Genomic DNA, 13,419 nt, shown 5'->3' on the forward strand with positions numbered 1-13,419 from the left:
TCTCTAAGTGACCACTTCCTGCGGGAAGGGGTACTCCTCTGACCCTAATTTGCTAATTCTTTCAGAAACCAAGATGGAGGGAAATGAAAAGTGGCTCCACATTGCATGCCCCACCTTAGGGGTGGTGCTGGCTGAATGGAAACCCACCTCCTAATTTACCTAATTTTCCTGCCTGCCCTCCCACTAAATGTGGAGCAGGAATGGTGGGTTGGTATCCTCCACTAGCTGGAGCTGCTTAGGTCACATTTCAAAGGTGGCAGGCCTTTGAAGCTTCCCGCCTTGGTAGGTCATCCTGGCATCTTGAAGCACTGACCCTTACCCCATGAGGTCAGAAACATGTCTGGTGGTGGTAGGCTGGCCAAGACTAGTAAGAGATCACACAAGTGCTTGGTAGGTTTTCAGGGGATCCTCTGAAGGGTTTCCTGTGTGCATTTATTAACAATTCCAACACTGGTATCAGTGAGGATTTATTAAGACAAGATGTTTGTTACCAAACATCGTAAAGTACAGGAAAGCCATCATGGAGCTAGGAAAATGAAAAAGTATCCAGCCCATTCACTGGCTTCCCTGTGTGCTTCCAATATCCAAGAATGGCTCAGGGATTGCAGGGTCACATCTTCTCATGCAGATCTGTCCACACAGGGTATATAGTGCACCCTGCATTAGGGCTGTAAGGTTTGCAGTAGGGTTGACTTACCCATACCTCATACAGTGTATTGGGGAAGAATATATGATGTTACCCTGCATGGCAACACCATGCATATCATCACATCTCATTTGTAACAACGCAAGTGCTGTTACAACGCGTTTCCATCACTACGCATACTTTTACATCGCATATGCCTTTACCACGCATTCCATTAAAATGCAAAGTCATGCGTGGTAAAGGCTTATACTTTGTAAAAGTGATTACGGTAAGTATATATATATATATATATATATATATATATATGTGTGTGTGTGTGTGTATATATATACGTATATATAGTCATTATTTTAAATACCTTCTAAAACTCCAAAATGACCCTTTGTATCCCAAGAACTATACACCGCCAAAATTCTGAAATTACCCTTACCACCCTAATACAGATACCCCCTAAACCCTAAAATTACCCTGGGCACCCCAAAACCCAAACCCACCCTGAACCCTAAAAATACCTCTGCACCCCCTGGACCCCAAACCACCCTAAATGCTAAAATTACACTGGACACCCCAAAACCCAAACTCACTCTGAACCCTAAAAATACCCCTACACCCAAAACCCAAACAAACCCTGAACCCTAAAATTACCCTGGGCATCCCAAAACCCAAACCCATTCTGAACCCTACAATTACCCTAGGTACCTCAAAACCCACACTGAACCCTAAAATTACCCTGGGCACTCCAAAACCCAAACAAACCCTAAATCCCTAAAATTACCCTGGGTACCTCAAACCCACCCAAAACCCTAAAAATACCCGTGCACGCAAAAACCCAAACCCACCCTAAACCCTAAAATCACCCTGGGCAGCCCAAAACCCAAACTCACCTGAACCCTAAAAATACCCCTACATCCCAAAACCCAAATCCACCCTGATCCCTACAATTACCCTGGGCACCCCAAATCCCAAGCAAACACTGAACCCTAAAATTACCTTGGACACCCCAAAACCCAAACCCACCTCAACCCTAAAAATACCCCCACACCCAAAAAGACAATCACACCCTGAACTCTAAAATTACCCAGGGCACCCTAAAACCCAAACAAACCCAGAACCCTCAAATTACCCCGGGCACTCCAAAACCCAAACCCACCGTCAACCCTAAAAATTCCCCTGCACCCCAAAACCCAAACCCACTGTGAACCCTAAAATTTCCCTGGGCACCCCAAAACCTAAACAAACTCTGAACCCTAAAACTAAAACCAAAATCCACTGTGAACCCTAAAATTAACCTTGGCACCCCAACACCTATACCCCTACACCCCAAAACCCAGACCCACCCTGAACCCTAAACTTACCTAAACTTACTTGTAAAATACATATGCCTTTACCATTCATGCCTTTACAACGAAATTCGTTGTAAAAGCATGATTGGTAAATGCACATGAATTGTAATGCCATGCGTTGTAATGGCATTGCGGAGTAATGGTAGTTGCATTGTGTTGGAATGTGGGGTAATGGTATTCGTTGTAAAATGTTTATTGTAATGGCTGTTTACCATTAGGGAATGGCACACAGGACTGTGTGCCATGTCGACTCTTCAGTTTTCTCTGCACAAAGACACACATCCTGAAATGGCAGCTTGCATGGTCTTGGTGAGGGGTCTCTGAGGGGGCACAATTTGTACTAGGGGTACGATTTTCTAGGCAATTACAGGGGTTGCTGAACTTCTGCCAATCGTGGTAAAGTTTTAGGAAAGAGATCTGGCCCTGGGAGCCTAGTTGGCAGGGGCCCAGTACACTTTCGATTCAAAATCACAACATACACCAGGCAAAAATTAGGGGCTAACCATGTCAAAAGAGGCTCTTTCCTACTGCCCCCCGACCCCTTTCACAGTGTTAAAGACCTTGGTGGTCATGATGGACACCGCCCTCTTTTTCAAACCCCCCATGCTAATGCTACGGAGGTCACCTGTTCGGTCTGCTAAAATCCCAGAGAAAGCTGTTAAAATACCTGTCCTTGGACACCATCAAGGCGATTGGATACGCACTTATCACTTATAGTCTGGACAATGCCAACATACTCTGCTTAGGTTCTCCACAGAGTCTTGTTACCTGACTGCAACGTGTATAAAATCCAGCAGCAAAGCTTATTATGAATGTTCCCAAAAGTCAATCTATCAGACTGGAGCTCGATGAACTACACTGGTTTCCAAACAAGACCAGGATAAAGTCCAAAACTCTCATGATCATTCTCAGAGCCATCCACCAAAGGGGTCCCAGATAGATCTAAGACGTGCTTCATCACTACTCGCCAGCAATGGCACTCGCTTCTCTAGTATCAACCTCCTGTGCATCCCCGGGTATCTCTGAGCGAGAGCTGGGGGCAGATCCTTCTCAGGTTATGCACCAGGCCTCTGGAATGCCCTCCGTCTGCTCTACACCCTCTGAAAACTGCTTAAGGCATACGTGAAAACTGTGCTTTTTGTGAGTCACAACCATCCCTCCTACCAGTCTAACGCTAGCCCCAGGACGCTTCTTCTGAAGCAGCAATTGCACACTACAACTATCTCTTCATTCATTCGTTCGTCTTTCAACACTTCGTGGGAGTATATGATTTTTCTCTCTCTCTTGTGCTCTTGTTTTGTTGTACATTTTTACCTCCTCTTTCCAGTATTTGTTTTTTCCCCTGCTATTCTTCCTTTGTTCTCCCACCCTACCCTCTGTTGCTTCCATCCCCTTGAAATGCATATTTGCTCATCCTTGTGTTCTCTGATGTTTCCCCAAACTCTTCTCTACCTCGTTGCTTTTACCTCCTTTCCAGTCTCTGTGTTGCCTCCAGAGTATCATGATTCCCCCTCTTGATTCTTGGTCACTTCTTGGTCCTTGTTACCACTCACTTGCATACCCTACATTTCCCCCTAGAATACCCATCTATTCCGCTCACTTATAATCATCAAAGGCACTCCTAAGTTTTTTATTTAAGTGTTACTGGTATTGTATTATCTTTCTTTCCAACACTCCTTCGACCCCTTCACGCCCCTTCCACCTAACTTTCCTATTTTCCACGATATGCTCCTCATTCCCAGACCACAGCAACCCTGTCACTTTCCTGCAGCTCTACCAAATGTCATGCACATGAGGTTAAACTAACACATTTTAGGTTACTCCTAGTAGTACTGCAGGGCAGGGGCGGCTCCTCCGCTAAGGCAGAGGAACATCGGCCCACTGCTTTTCAGCACTGCAAAAAAGGAAAAATAACATGATAATAATGAGATGCTGTTCTCATTTTATGTTTCTGTGCTGAGACAGTTTTGCGGGGCAAGGTGGGGCACAGCAGAGGCTGGTAGTGGTGGCACTCTCTAATAGCGCATAACTGTTTGGCCGGCCATTTTGGGCAGGCCAAACCTACGTGCGCTCTTTGCATGTTCTCCACTGGCTGTACTGTACAGCCTGGGGGAGAACATGCTCAGGTTCCCAGTCCCTGTCTGAGCGCTGAACCACAGCTCTCAGATCAATCACAATGCTGCATTGCAGTATTGTGACTGGCTTAGGGGAGCCTGGGTGCTTCCTACTTCATGTTCACACAGAAGGAAGAGGGCAGAGAGGAAGGAGGAGAGGCAGCAGCCGGTCAGCCTGCCGGCCAACAGGTAAGTGATTTTATTTAAACCTGCCCCCCACTCGCCGCCTCACTCCTGCTGCCTGGGAGCAGCCGCCACTTCTCCAGGGTACAGGGTTTGTCAGGCATATCAGCTAATCTCCGCTGATGGAGTGTTCAGTTTAGAATGTTTCTTCTTTCAGATTCTGAAGGTTCACTTTATATCCCCCTCCCCTCACAGCTCCTTCACACTAGCTGTTACAACAAGAGTCTTTGATGGCACATACTCAAAAGTCACAATGCAGTATTGCATGTGCATTATGAAACTGTCTGAACAAAGGATGCTCCTCCTCTGCCGAGCTGCATCACCTGTCTCACAAGAGAGCAATATATGTGTGTGTGTGTAAGCTGCAGTGGACTTGAAGTTAGAAAGTTTTCAAACCTGTGGACAAGACAGCAGAGGGAAAGTGCATCTTTTATTGGTCGAGGAGCTACAGTGAGTCAGCTATGCAGTAACAAAGCAAGGATGCATGGGCCTAGGTGCAAGCAAGGAAAATGGCCCATTACGCTTTTGTTTGGGTAGTTAAATACAGTAATTATTAGTGCTCATTGGGCCCCGGTGCACTGCACCTGCTGCACCTATGGTAGCTATTCCTCTGCAGCTATCTGGATTGATATGTTACTGGAGCCAGTCCGAAGCAACTGTGTCTAGAGTAGCCTGTAGGAAAGACATGCACTGATGTAGCACTCAGGAGCAGTTGGAGGGTGCCAAGCTCAAGAATAGGTGTCAATGTTTGGATGGAATAAGGGCAACTTTTAACAGTTCCCATTTTCAGCCAACAGCAAAAAGAATATTGGAATTTGTAGTTACTTTTTCACATTTTAACACACGCTTTGTGATGCTGCCTTAAAAAAAGCACGGGCTGAGATCTGAAGCCACATCATGGAGTCATTTTACATCTTTTATTTTCTGTTAGGTTTTTACGGCCTTGCTGAATGGATCCTGGATGGCAGGAGCCCAGAGGGAGGGGTGCTGCATGAGCATGGATGGGAAATGAGGCAGAAGCGTCAAAGGAGTTATTCAGGATTCAGAAGGAAGGGCATGTTGTAGGTGCATGAAAGGTCCAGCAGAAGCAAAAGGAAACCAGAAGACACTAGGAAGGAGGGAGAGCTATAGTAGCTGTGGGTGAGTGGACCACTGCAGGAGTCTGAAAGGAAGGATCGAGTGTGAGCGAGCACTGCCGCAGCCTGGACACAATGCTAGTGCCTGGACACCCTTTCGGGTAAATAGCTGTGCTATATAAATCCAAGTTGATTGATTGATTGATTGATTGATTGATGCTGCAAGATCATAAAGTTAGACTGAGAGTCCAGCAGGAGCTTGGGTGTTAAGGGCAGAACTGTAAAAGCCTGAAGGATCTTGAATATAGCGATTGCTGCAGAACACAAGAGCGAGGCACTCTTTGCTGGGGGCAGTGCTTCAGCTGCCAAGAGGGACAGGGCACAGAATCTGCCACGATGGAGTGTCTTCTGATCCTAAAGCAGGTTGGAGAAAAGGCTCTTCCATCAGCTCGGAGCGGCCCATGCTGGCGGAAGGTTTCAACTGCTGGAAGAGAAGAACTGGTGCTAAAAGAAGTTCTCTGTGGTCAGTGACTCCTCAGAGAGGTCCAAAGCACCAAAAACTGGGCTCTCAACTTGTATATGCTAGCAGTGCCTTCCATCCAGGGTTTTTATTTTCTGACACTAGTGCCCTTTTATTTCATTATAAATTCAGGACTACAGCAACCAGAATGGAAAGAAAGTGGCAGGAATGGTGAGACCTTGAAGCTTCCTGCCAGTATACTGCTCCATGCCATCCTTTCAGGTATAATTTTTCTGCTGGGTATATTTCTGGTATAGTTTGAAGTAAATAGCTTGTGTTAAATTACATATATACCAGGGTAATGCTAGAAACTGAACTGTTTGTGTTTCATACAATAATTAAATGATCTATAAATTGTCACTTGAGGTTTCACACATAAGACATGAAAATGTCTCACTTCAGCTGAATGGAAATGTGGAAATGTCACACATAAGCATGATTAAAAAAGAAAAGAAAATCAACCCTGATATACCCGTCCATAAAGTGGTCTATCATTAATAGCACCTTTAAAAACAAGCATTTGCAATGCAATAGGTCTAGCATTTATGAGAGTTTGAGCTATTGGCATTGTTAGAGGAGACCGCCGTAGATACCCCATTTATTACAGAAAGTTGGCACACAGAATGCTCTTCCCCGTACATAGTAATGGCCTTGCCCCCAGGCTGTAAAATTCTCAGACTGAACCAGGTTGGGCAGGTGGGGGGGGGGGGGGGGTCTGGCCATTTTAATAAAAAGTGAATATAACTGCACCACCGAGACCTTCCCGATTAAAGGGTGCGAATGTCTCCAATTTGCAATATCCTTATCACCCAATCACACCTTCTCAGAGCTTCTAATTTACAGACCCCCTGGCCCTTACAGCGAGTTCCTAGAAAGTCTATCGGACTCACTTGCCACCCTAACACTAAAGCAAGCTAACACTACCATAATAGGAGATCTAAATTTACATATGGAGGTCCAGAACCTCCCTAGCGTTAAATGGCTCCTGGCAGATCTCAAGGCTTTCCAACTATCTCAGCTGGTGCTGGGTGCCAGGCACTCCAAGGGACATATACTGGATCTAGTCATCTCGAACGACTCCAACATTAAAGTCGGACCATCAATACCAGTCCCCTGGTCAGACCATCAATATATCTGGTTTTATATAGGGAAGAAAGAAAGCAAGCAGCAGGGAGCTCTCCGAATAGACTAGATAAAGAAAAGGTGCTGCGCTAAGCTCAACCCAGTGGCGTGGGGGAATGTCCTAGTAAACACAAATGCACTTAACACCAAGTTGCCAGTAACAGTGGAGGGAGCATATTCAACCTGGGAAACCTGATCCACCCAAAGTCTCCCAGAAAGCTAAAACCAGACACAGGGTGGAGGGATGGTTGAACCCCCAACTCTAAGTGTTAAAGAAAGACTGCAGAAAAAGGGAAAGGGTCTGGATGAAAAACTATGACCCACAACTTAAAACCAAACATAAATCAGCCATCAGAATCTACCACAATGGTATTAAAGCAACACAGGCCAAGTTCTTTGAGGAGAAAATTAAATTGGCCAAGAACTCCTCAAGGGAACTGTTTGCGGTCGTCAAGGCTTTAACCTCCCCAGCCCAGGACCATCCGCCCATAGAGACCTCGGAAGAGAGTTGTAACAATTTAGCCAACTACTTACTCTCAAAAATCACGAGCATTTACAGCTCCTTCAGGGCAGGTGATGAAGGTACCACAAGGGGGGGGGGGGAGAAGATCAGGCTGTAGATTCCCCATTAAACTCTATCACTCATCTCCCATTAGTAGAAGCAGAAGAGGTAGAATCAGTGATGGCCAAAGTGAAGTCCAGATCACCTCTTGACCCAGCCCCCGTACTTCTTTTAAACAGTCACACCTGTCATTCTCCCTTCGCTAATCAAGATCATGAACCAGTCTCTGGAGACGGGCGTGGTCCCGGCAGCCTGGAAACATGCTATAATCAAAAACATGCTAAAGAAAAACAATGCAGACCCATCACATCTAGGGAACTACAGCCCCATATCATTGCTGCCGTTTGTAGACAAGTTCTTGGAAAAACACGTCAATAAATCCCTGGATGAGTTCTGTGAAACAAATCACTGCCTCCATCCCAACCAGATGGGATTTCATGCACAACATAGCACAGAGTCCACTCTCTTGATAGTGGTGGATGAACTTAGAATGACATTGGATCAGGGAAACTCGGCGGCCTTACTCCTCCTGGACCTGAGTGCGTCCTTCGACACGGTGGACCACCACACCTTGCGAAGCTGACTCTCGTCCATCGGGGTAGGATGGCTTACCTCATTCCTGGAGGGAAGAACATTCCAAGTCCAGCAAAACACCACTCTGTCAAAAATATTGTCATTAAAGTGTGGGGAGCCCCACGCTGTTTAATGGAGCCTCTGTCCCAGATTGCCCTAAGCTTTGATATCTCGATGATGTCCTATGCCGATGACACGCAGCAGGTGATCTCTTTAGACCCTAAAACCAATGGGGATTCTGATAGGTTCTCACCCTGCATTGAAAAAGTAATGGAATGGGTGAGGAAAAGCTGTTTAAAGCTAAACTGGGACAAGACAGAGCTAATGTTCCTCGGAAATAGGACAATCCCTAGGCCATCCATAAGCTGGCCGGACTATCTATGTAGCCCACCCTGTGCCTAAGGACCACATTAAGAATTTAGACTTCTGGCTATAAAAGGACCTCTCAATGATGACCCAAGCTAAGAAAGTCGCTGGTACATGTTTTGGACTACTTAGAAGTCTTCGGAAAATCCTAGATCATATCCCAAAACAGCTTAGGAAGACTGTAGTCCACTCCCTGCTCACATCACGCTTGGATTATGGAAACTTGCTATTTCTGGGTGCGCCGAAACATGTGACCAATAGACTCCAGGGGGTCCAAAATGCGGCTGCCAGACTACTGTGCAAGGCTCCAGCTCAGAATCCACCAAAAAGCACCTTAAAGGCCTACATTGGCTCCCAGTGGAGGCCAGAATCAAGTTTAAGGCATTGATTATAATGCACGGAGCTCTACACAGTCAGGGCCCCAGGAAAATCAGAAATCTGGTATCCCCATATGTCCCAAATAGAAACCTGAGATGGAGCAGAGAAAGACTTCTAAAACCCTACCGAGGGAATGTCGGACCCTGGACAAGGAACTAGAATTCCGGAAATCAATAAAAACACGGCTGTTTTTGCTGAATTTCTAATCCTCCCCTAGACTCGGTCTGTAAACCTGTCTCTTAGCGCTGGGAAGCCCTAGGGCAGCTACGCGCTTTTAAAAATAATAATAATAATGACAAGGCCTTTTATTTATGTGTTGTTTTTAAAAAAGATAAATACCAGGCATTGTTATTTACAATATCAATAGCTTAAACTTATTGTGTTGAAAATGCGTTTGACACCAGTGCTATAAAAATTTTAAAAAGTGTTAGGAGAGAGCGTATTCTGCCTGCAAGAGCAGGCAGAACAAAGCTATTTAAGAAAATAGTGCTCGGAGGTACACGTAACAGGGGATGCCACCATGAAATGTTACAAAATGAGACAAGGCTGTACTAAGGAGGGACTACTAAGGCTTTTGACCAATGAACAGCCACAGTTTACAGTGGACAATGACACAGGCCAACTAAAAATGTGGGCATGACTCACAGAGCAGCCCATGCGCTGCCCAGGCTTGACCTATCAAAAAGCCAGGAACCATAACTTCGACTTCCTATAGTCAAGAACATGTTATAACTGCCGAAAAACAGATTTATTAACATGAGTATTGGTAAAATTGTGGGAATACATTTTGTTTCTATTTTCAGTTAATGCAACTTAAGGTTCCGTTATATTTAGTTATTCTTTACTTTTCTTTGGAATGTTTTTATGTTGCTTTCCTGTGATAAAAAACAATACACAAATAGTAGAAATATAAGTAGCATTGACATACACCCACTCATGAACATCATTTGGCAAGAACTTACAGGGCCTTCCTGAACAGGTTTACCATGTTATTTTTGAAGGTTATGTGCCTGATCTGTTTGTATTACCAATGGAGAGTCTGGTACTTGTATTTTTAGGCACCCATCAGTTAAAACATGTAGGCCCCAACTGTGAGTGATGTGGCAAATGGGCTGGAATTTCCCCATCCTGTAATGGGAAAAGAATCAGTCCGAGTTGGACCATGAGGGTCTAGTAAGAACTGAATAATTACCAGGAAACGGTCATACCGTGTCCGTCTCCCGTGGTAATTTCTATTTTCCCCCTTACTTTCACTCAGGGCTTTGGCTGTTCTCACCCAAAAATCTCTGGGTAAAAATAAAGAGATGTATATAGTTTCCACAGGTCTCATAATTCCATCAAAATTAAGAGGCAACTTGTATTAAGGACCCATGTTGTCACCATGAATTACATTTTCTTCTCACTGATGTTTATCACTTTATGTCAGCAGAGCTGCAACCTTCCTTATGAAGTTATCAGACAGCACTTGAAGTGCTTCTTCATATTCCTTCCTTTGTGGACTCTTGTTAGCAGATGCTTGACTTCAAAAAGGCTCCATTTGCTGCCGCTTTAGTATTGTTTATGTCACCTCTTTCACATGATGCTTAAAGGAGAGCCTTTGACCACTTGTCTATCTAATCTCTTACATGAGGTGCCAGATTAACAGTTCTACCTGGCATACTTACTACATGCCGGTGCCATTACACTCGTTTACTATAAGTCACTCTGGTTTAGTCATGAGACATACAAGTTTATTTTATGTCCACTAGCCTAGTAGTGAGATAAGTACATTGCTGCCACATGGCTTTGCTGGTGATGTTGATGTTTTGCTGGGGTTGTTCATGTTAGTATTGGTAGTGTCAAAGTCCTCCTTCCCTGTTGATTGCATGACTTTGTTATCCTCAATTTCCTTTCTATTCATTTACAACAATTGAATCTTTATATCAGGATCTCTGGTCAGAGTTCAGTGGCGTTTCATGATAGAAGAGCTTTGGCACTGGCAGGCTAACCACACTCCTCCCTTTTAGCAATATGAAAATGATGTTAGTCATTGCAATTGACAACTGATGTTGCTATGGAAGCACCATAAAGTGTGGGATGCTAGTTAATAAAAATGTGCTTTCCAAATGCCTTGAGTGAACCAGAGATTTTATTTTTACAGAAAAAAGCATATCTGTGCAAATCGCATAATGAAGTAGCTGCTGCATTATGTAAATTGTTTCTTCTTACATATATCTCTAATTTGATTTTTCATTACTCTACTGTCCTTTTCTTTTATGTCCTCAGAAAGGTGTAATCAAGCATGTAAGGTCTATGGCCTAGTTGGATCCCTGGCTTAAACATTGCTGGAGATATGGAGACCTCTGTTCCACTGTCTTATAATGCAAGCATGGCGATTTCCACCACTCCCTACATCAACACATGGATTACATTAACCATCACCTTGTTGCTATTTTTGAGCATCTTCCTTTTTTTCATCTTTCTAATGTTGTACGTGTTCTTTACCACGGCCCATCTCCGGCAGCAAACACGCTACATCCTCTTTGTGTACACTCTGGTCACTGATACTGTGAATCTCACCACTTGTGTGCTTCTCTTTTTTTTAGCCTTTGCTGTATACAGGATACCAGCAAGTGGCTGCTATTTTTTTATTATAATAGCAACGTCCACCTTCCATAGCAGCCGCAATGGCCTGGCGGCCATGGCCCTAGAACGCTATGTGGCTATTTGTTTCCCTTTGAGACATGCAGTGATCTGCCGGGTGGAAAGGTCTTGGGTGGTAATCATGGCCATTTCTGCCATTGGATTCTTGCCAACATTTATTGACATCATGATCCTAAGTTCATCTGTGCCACACAACTTTTTCTTTCAGAGACTAATATGTCGTCGTGAGTACTTAACATTGATACCCCAACAGAAAATGGTGATGTTTGTGAGTGATGCTTTTATATTTACCGTCGTAGCTTTGATAATTCTGTACACATACATAAACATTCTTCTAGAAGCCAAGAAGATAAGTGGGGACAAAGCTTCCTCATCCAAGGCCAGCAAGACTGTGATGCTCCATGCTATTCAGCTGTTACTCAGTTTGACCTCTGCCACTGCCCCCATTTCAGAGACTCTCCTTCAAGAACAGGTATTCTATGTTAGGTTTTTTAATTTTTTTATTTTTATGTTATTCCCAATTTTTCTAAGTCCGTTGATTTACGGCTTCCGAGATGAGAATTTCAGAATTCATATACAACATTTTTTCATTTGCCGTCCTCATAGGACCAACTGTGGTGGTCACAAACCATAAAGCCAAATGTTTGATACAGAAAGATTCAGAAGGCTGTGTTAATATTAGTCCAATACTTTTATCTTTTAATAGTTAGCCAAGAGGATAGAGTTCTAGAGTCACCAAAATAAAGATGTTTGTGGAGTAGTGATCTCATTATGAGGATTTGATACAAACTGTTTCATTTAAGCCTCTGTATGGTGTGATGCCATGGGACCATTCGTAATGGAGAATGAACAAGCAGGTATACTGTTTATTAGAGCTGAAATTGCTTAGCTACTTCTTCTCAAAAGTATTTATTGACATTCTAAGCAATCTCTTTATGTTAAAGATACCAAGTTCAGACTCTGGTCATGTAATAACCATTTCCTACTTTGCTTCAAATCTCAAATGCATTGAATATCACCAATGAAAGAAATAGTCCAAACCAGTGATCATTATTAGATATGACAAGATTATGCAATGCTGATGCTTCTGTACTATACATTTTCTGATATTTAATCTGGATATTTGTGACACATCTGCTCTCTTATGTTCACGATCAAATAGCTATTTTTCATTAGCCATTTGAAAGTATGCATCAGTGAAGCTGACAAAGTGATAGATTTCAAAGTCGCAAACGTTTGTCCCCTTTATTTTTGATAATGTTGGATATTTTTAACAGTGCCATTCTTGGCAGATTCCCATCCTGAAGAAAAGTCAGTAGCAGTTGATTCACTTTCACATGCACCTAGGGGACATTGGATGTAGAACTCGCAGCAATTAGATCATTTTTGGAGAATATTAACCTTAACATTGTTCACCTTGACCTGGAGCAATAGCTGTAGGATAGAGAATTTACAGCCTGAATTGAGACAGCCTACACTAACATTTGCTTGTCAGTGTAACTTCAGGGTTGGTCCATTCTCCAGGATACGCCTTGCAATAGTTCCACAACCTAAAATGACATTGGCGGAGAAGTTTTACCTGCTAATTGGAAGAACAGGGACTTGCAGAGCTCTGTTAAAAATGCTTCAGCAGACAAGAAGTGGATGGGTCGGGTGTGTGATAACCCAGCATAGTGACATATATCTGCATTTCATCTGAGCTGCTCCATCATAGTTCATGCCCTGAAGTCATGACACTATCTTGTAAGTGCAGCCATTATATTTTAACACCCCATCAATTGAAAGTATGATAGGAAGGGAAGCAATCAATACTGCTCCCCAGATTTCAAGCTCCACAACCTTTCACACGACTATAGGTAATTCCATACACTGCAGTCTGCTTTACATATTTGG

The 13,419-nt window shown here is 43.7% G+C and overlaps 1 protein-coding gene across 1 annotated transcript; it reads left to right on the plus strand.

Moving 5' to 3' along the window:
• The first annotated feature begins 11,251 nt into the window (after positions 1-11,251).
• On the plus strand, positions 11,252-12,551 carry LOC146806000 (odorant receptor 131-2-like). Its single transcript, XM_085623837.1, has 2 exons — positions 11,252-11,998; positions 12,471-12,551. The coding sequence occupies exons 1-2, from the start codon at positions 11,252-11,254 to the stop codon at positions 12,549-12,551; spliced, it is 828 nt and encodes a 275-aa protein (XP_085479963.1).
• Positions 12,552-13,419: the final 868 nt, after the last annotated feature.

The sequence above is a fragment of the Triturus cristatus genome, chromosome 8 (assembly GCF_964204655.1).
Source record: "Triturus cristatus chromosome 8, aTriCri1.1, whole genome shotgun sequence".
Taxonomy (NCBI): Eukaryota; Metazoa; Chordata; class Amphibia; order Caudata; family Salamandridae; genus Triturus; species Triturus cristatus.

Bases quoted from the DNA above. Each gene is read 5' to 3' on its own strand.
- LOC146806000 (XM_085623837.1), top strand. From the start codon at position 11,252: ATGGCGATTTCCACCACTCCCTACATCAACACATGGATTACATTAACC. The intron at 11,999-12,470 runs GTATTCTATGTT...TTTATGTTAAAG, and splicing joins AGACTCTCCTTCAAGAACAG to ATACCAAGTTCAGACTCTGG.